We start from the raw sequence: 6,161 nt of genomic DNA on the forward strand, positions 1-6,161 counted from the left end.
GAAACCCTACAGCGAGATCGTTGCCAGTGCCCTTGGACTGGCTCTTGTGCGGGTGGCACATAAAAGACACCATTTCGAGCGTGGCCGTTTTCGTGCGGGTGACACGTAAAAGCACCCACTACACTCTCTGAGTGGTTGGCGTTAGGAAGGGCATCCAGCTGTAGAAACTCTGCCAAATTAGATTGGAGCCTGATGTAGCCATCCGGTTGCACCAGTCCTCAGTCAAATCGTCCAACCCATGCTAGCATGGAAAGCGGACGTTAAACGATGATGATGATGATGATGATGATATATATATATATTGATACGAGTTGCCAGTAGACTTAATGTTTCCTGTGTTGATACTATAATTTGGACCTTTACAGGGTTCCTTTATCAGGGTCCACTCTAGTACAAGCATCCAGATTATGTTTCTGGTATAAGGATAAATTTTTATCTCAACCCATTGCTTCCTAATGTGACTACCTGTGTCTACTCATGATTTGTGGCACCATCTTCCTTTTCTCCTACTGTTACCAGTCTCAGAGATCCTGCAAAAATGGTTTGTCTTGGACATTGTCTGCCATCCTCTGTCTAAGTCATAAAAGAAGCAGCAGCAGAGACTTGGAATATTTTATTACAGAGGAAATAGTTATACATTTTAAGTTAATGGCAAATAAACCAAAATATGGATGCAGGAAAGATATCAGGTCTTATGCAAACAAAGATCAATTATAAAGCTTTTATATTTCTTATGGTATATGCAAGGAAAATTTCCACAAATTTAGAATTGTTTGAACATATTTTCTCCCAAAACAAGTTATTCTTAACCCCAAAACTACTGAATCAGAAATAGAAGTTGTGGATATTTTGCACCTCTTCGTCATTCCATGGCAGTCCTTCCCTACCTGTACACTAACAAGTCATCTTTATAGATGTGAGGTTTGCAGATATGACAAGGGTGTGATGGATTCTGATACACTGTATATAGAATCTTCTGTACTCTAGGCACAAATCCCGGAATTTTGGGGGAGTTGGATGCAGTCAATTAGATCGACCCCAGTACACAACTGGTACTTAATTTATCAATTCCGAAAGGATGAAAGGCAAAGTCGACCTCAGCGGAATTTGAACTCAGAATGTATTGACAGGTGAAATACCACTAAACATTTTGCCCGGCACGCTAATGTTTCTGTCAGCTTGCCACCTTACATTGTATATTGAATACATCATCAATGATTACTATATAGATGATGATGATGATGATATTGATATTAACAGCTTCTTTCATCATCATAGTTTCAATGTTTACTTTTTCATTCTCACTTGAGTTGGATGGGATTTACTGAGGCAGATTTGCTATGGCTGGATACCCTCCCTGTCACCAACCCTCACCTGTTTCCAAGCAAAGTAATATTTTCTCATAGACTGACTGGAAATGACTGACCACATGCATAATGATGTCATTTGTTTACAACTATCATGTAAGGTCAAGGAATGGAGACAGCAAAACCTACACACATACGCACTCTCTCTCCTTCTCTCTCACTCACACACACATACACTCACTCACACTCTCACATACACACACACTCACGCATGTGTGTGTATGTGTTTGTATGTGTGTGTGTGTATATATATATGTGTATGTATGTATATATATATATATATATATATATATATATATATATATATATATATATATATATATATATATATATATATACACACACACACATACACTCTGCAGAGTGTTTGGTGTTAAGAAGCTGTAAAATCTAGCTGAAAAATCCTTGCCAAAACAGACACAGTAGCTTAAAGTAAATTTTCTACCTGGCCAACTCCTGTCAGCCATCCTGCTCATGCATGCATGGAAGATGGACATTAAACGATGATGATGATATATATATATGATGATGATGATATATATATATATATATATGATACCCCTCCATACACACACACACACACACACACACACACACACAAGGGATCTTTGCCTTGCAAGTTACTTGATGACCCTGCCAGTGCTGGTGCTATATAAAAAGTATTCTGTTCACTCTGTAAAGTGGTTTGTATTTGGAAGACACCCAGCTGTAAAAACCATGCCTAAGCAGACCTTGCTGGTGTTGGTGCCATGTAAAAAGCACCCAGGTCACTCTATAAGGCAGTTGGCATTAGGAAGTGCATCCAGCCATAAAAAACCCTACCAAAAACATGCAGTAGAGCTGGGAGCTGTCCTCTGGTTTGCCAGCTCCTGTCTAACTGCCCAACCTATGCCAGCATGGAAAATGAATGTCAAATGATTATGATGATGATTGAGAGATAGATATACACATGACAGGTTTCAGTTTTCCTCCTTTCAAATCCAATATGTTAAATTTATATAATACGGTGGCACGTAAAAAGCACCATTTGAGCGCGATCGTTTCCAGCTTCGCCTTACTGGCACTCATGCCAGAGGCATGTAAACAAAACATTGGACTGACCCCTGTACAGGTGGCACGTAAAAAAACACCATTTGAGCGTGACCATTGTCAGTACTGCCAAACTGGCCCTTGTTCCGGGTGGCACGTAAAAAGCACCCACTACACTCTTGGAGTGGTTGACGTTAGGAAGGGCATTCAGCTGTAGAAACTCCGCCAAATCAGATTGGAGTCTGGTGCAGCCATCTGGTTTGCCAGTCCCCAGTCAAATCGTCCAACCCATGCTAGCATGGAAAGCGGACATTAAATGATGATGATGAATAATTCGTATATCCGTACAGTTTACTGTTGTGTGATTTTTTTTAGTATTACTTTTAAAATTTCAAATTCTGTTTTTAATGTTTTTAGCTGGACAACAAATTGCTAAACAAGCCCTGCAAGAAATTGTTATTCTACCTTCCCTGCGACCTGAGGTAATTATTTTGCTGCTTGACCTTCATCCTGACCACTAGTCATTAGTTTTACGTTTACACATATGATTCTTTTATTCTTTTACTTGTTTCAGTCATTTAACTGCAGCCATGCTGGAGCAACACCTTGAAGGATTTTTATTCGAGCAAACTGACCCCAGGACTTATTCTTTGTAAGCCTGGTGGTACTTATTCTATCGGTCTGTTTTGCCAAACTGCTAAGTTAAAGGGACATCAACACACCAGCACCGGTTGTCAAGCAGTGGAGTGGAGACAAACACAGACACAAAGACTCACACACACACACACACACACACACACACACACACACACACACATATATACAATGGGCTGCTTTCAGTTTCCGTCTACTAAATTCACTCAGAAGGTTTTTCTCAACCTGTGGCTATAGTAGAAGACACTTGTCCAAGGTGCCACACAGTGGGACTGAACCCAGAACCATGTGGTTAGCAAGCAAGCTACTTACCACACAGCAACGCCTGCTATATAGAAATTATTAATATTTGTGTCTGGTGCCCTGTGAAAAGAATGTAACAGTGATGTTCACTGAATAGTAGGCTGCTCTGCATTTATTTCAGAAGAAAGTCACAATTTGTAACTATGGGTTTGATTATTTCTTTAGTGATGTAACATTGGAAACATATAATTACATGCATGCACGCTTGTGGACACACACACACACACACAATATATATATATTATATATATATGAATTGTAGTCATGGTTGCTGCTTGTGCCATGTAAATGACACTCATGCATTGTAGTCGTGGTCGTTGCCAGTAGCATATAAATGACACCCACCCGTGGATTGTAGTTGTGGTTGCTGCCAGTGTCATGTAAATGGCACCTGTGCCAGTGACACTTAAAAACACCCATTACACTTCTAGAGTGGTTGGCACTAGGAAGGTCATCCAGGTGTAGAAACCATGCCAAATCAGACTGGAACCTGGTGCAGCTCCCTGGCTCATCAGCTCCAGTTAAACTGTCTAACCCATGCCAGTATGGAGAGTGGACGTTAAATGATGATATATATATATAAACAGCTGAAACATCTAAAACTCTACTTCCTGGAGAGAAGGCGGGAGAGATATGCAGTAATATACATCTGGAAGGAATTGTGCCAAATTTTGGCATTGAAAGCTCCACCAATACCAGATGGGTTGACATTGCATAGTGTCAAATATCCCAACAATGCCATCATGCTTCAGGACCAGTTACTGCAACAGCCTGAGTTTCAGGGGCCTACAGCTTTTTAATATTCTCCCAAAGGGCCTGAGGAACCTGCACAAAATAGATGTAGGCGTTTTTAAATCAAAGCTAGACCTCTTCCTGTCGAGAGTTCCAGATGAACCTACCTCACAGCAAGAGGTGCAAATGAGGGTAGCTACATCAAACTCCATTCTTCACCAAGTGCCACATGTTGGAGGAGGCTCTCAGTAATAACAGTGTACCAAAATGGGGGTGTATCAGCCTGGCTGCAGCTATGAGCTGAAACTACAGCAAAAAAAAGAAAAGAAAAGGAATATATATATATATATATATATGTATATATTCAAAAATTATGGAATGGAGTTGATAAAATCCAAGCTACATTTGTTTCACAGCTGGCAGAACCTCAGAAGTAGTAAATTATCCAAACGAGGGGTAGACTGCAAGCTACTGAGGCTAACGATACCTTGATTATATGAAGTTTACATTATTGTTAGGAGATCCTGTGTTAATTTGTTGGGGATTTGATTGAAATGCGCCAACCTTCTGTGCCAATAAACTACTATTGTTCCTGAAAGTTGTTTTTTTATATTTTCTATGGACTGCTCAAAGCTTACTAACTTCCTACACCTCGATCCTTGGATCTTACCTTTACGTGTATGTGTGTGTGTGTGTGTGTATGCATGCATGCTTTGTTCGTGGGCTAACAAGGTAACGAATGGTTTCATGTGAAATGATCTTAACAATTGTTCAAGCATCTCCAAAATGGAGATGAGTACCATTATCTATCAATGTGGTGTTGAGCATTCATTTTCTAACAGAATAAGTACCAGACTTTTTTAAAAAAAGTACTAGGGTTGATTTGTATGTCTAAATCTTCCAAAGTGTTGCTCCAGCATGGTCACAGATTAATGAAAGAAACAAGTAAAAGATAAACTCAAATTTTGTGAAGTCAAACATTCAAATTCAGACTTTTTAAAATATTAATATTTTCAATATAATAAAACACTCGTATTTTGAAATGACTAGTTATTGATTAATTATAATTGTTAATTTTTGTCTCATTTTTTTTTTTGTTATTGTTAATTTGCTTTAATTTCTATTGTTTCAGCTTTTTACTGGATTGAGGGCACCTGCGAGAGGATTATTACTCTTTGGCCCCCCAGGAAATGGTAAAACCATGCTGGTATGTTCTTATATTAATATAGTTTCAGATTTTGTTCCTGTTGTAAATGCTTTTGTTATTTTTTTGGTTGGGGGTTACAAAGGAAGGCCAATGTTCATGACCCCTTTACAAGGTTTACAAAACTAGTAAGAGAGAGGTAGGGAGAGAGAGAGTGGGGAGGAAGAAGAAAGAGAAAGCAGGTTCACTGAAGACACCCAAAATGCCAGGTGGTGGTGGTGGTAGTGGTGTTGGTGATGGTGGACCATATAATTAGTTTGTGAACCAAGAAGACCATTATAATATTTGAACTCAGAAGGCAAAGAACTGGAATAATCACTACAAGGAATCTGGTTTGGTGTTCTTATAGTTCCTCCACTCCTATTGCCTTACCTTTGGTGGTGCTTTTTTCTTAATCAACATCTCCAACATACTCCCTCTAGATGAGAGTAGCCATGCTGATCCTTCTACAAGACCCTTCCCACACACCTCTCATTCCTGAGGAATGGAACTGAATCCCTATTTCCTCACCAGCTTTCATAACCTTGTGAATTGCATGGCAATCTTAATAGTGCAAAGAATAAGTCCTGGGATCAATTTCTTTGACTAAAACACTTTTAAAGTGGTGCTCCAGCATGGCCACAGTCGAATGACTGAAACAAAAGAACCCGTCAGAGTGTAAGTATCTTGAGAGAAAAGCTGAACATTAGAAGCATCAGTTGTGGTGTGCAAGAGAGACGATTGCGCTGGTATAGACATGTGGTGAGAATAGCTGCGTGAAAAAGTGCCACACCCTAACAGTTGAGGGAACCCGTGGAAGAGGTAGGCCCAGGAAGACCTGGGCTGAGGTGGTGAGGCAAGTCCTTCGTACATTGGGCCTCACCGAGGCGATG

The 6,161-nt window shown here is 39.9% G+C and overlaps 1 protein-coding gene across 1 annotated transcript in view; it reads left to right on the plus strand.

Moving 5' to 3' along the window:
• LOC106874919 (spastin) overlaps nt 1–6,161 on the plus strand; it is a 139,865-nt gene that overhangs the window by 91,019 nt on the left and 42,685 nt on the right. Inside the window, exons 7-8 of the mRNA XM_052973488.1 lie at nt 2,814–2,878; nt 5,218–5,292. Coding sequence (XP_052829448.1) covers nt 2,814–2,878; nt 5,218–5,292 — 140 coding nt within the window. The remainder of the gene's footprint in view (nt 1–2,813; nt 2,879–5,217; nt 5,293–6,161) is intronic.

This window comes from Octopus bimaculoides, chromosome 16, assembly GCF_001194135.2.
Source record: "Octopus bimaculoides isolate UCB-OBI-ISO-001 chromosome 16, ASM119413v2, whole genome shotgun sequence".
NCBI lineage: Eukaryota > Metazoa > Mollusca > Cephalopoda > Octopoda > Octopodidae > Octopus > Octopus bimaculoides.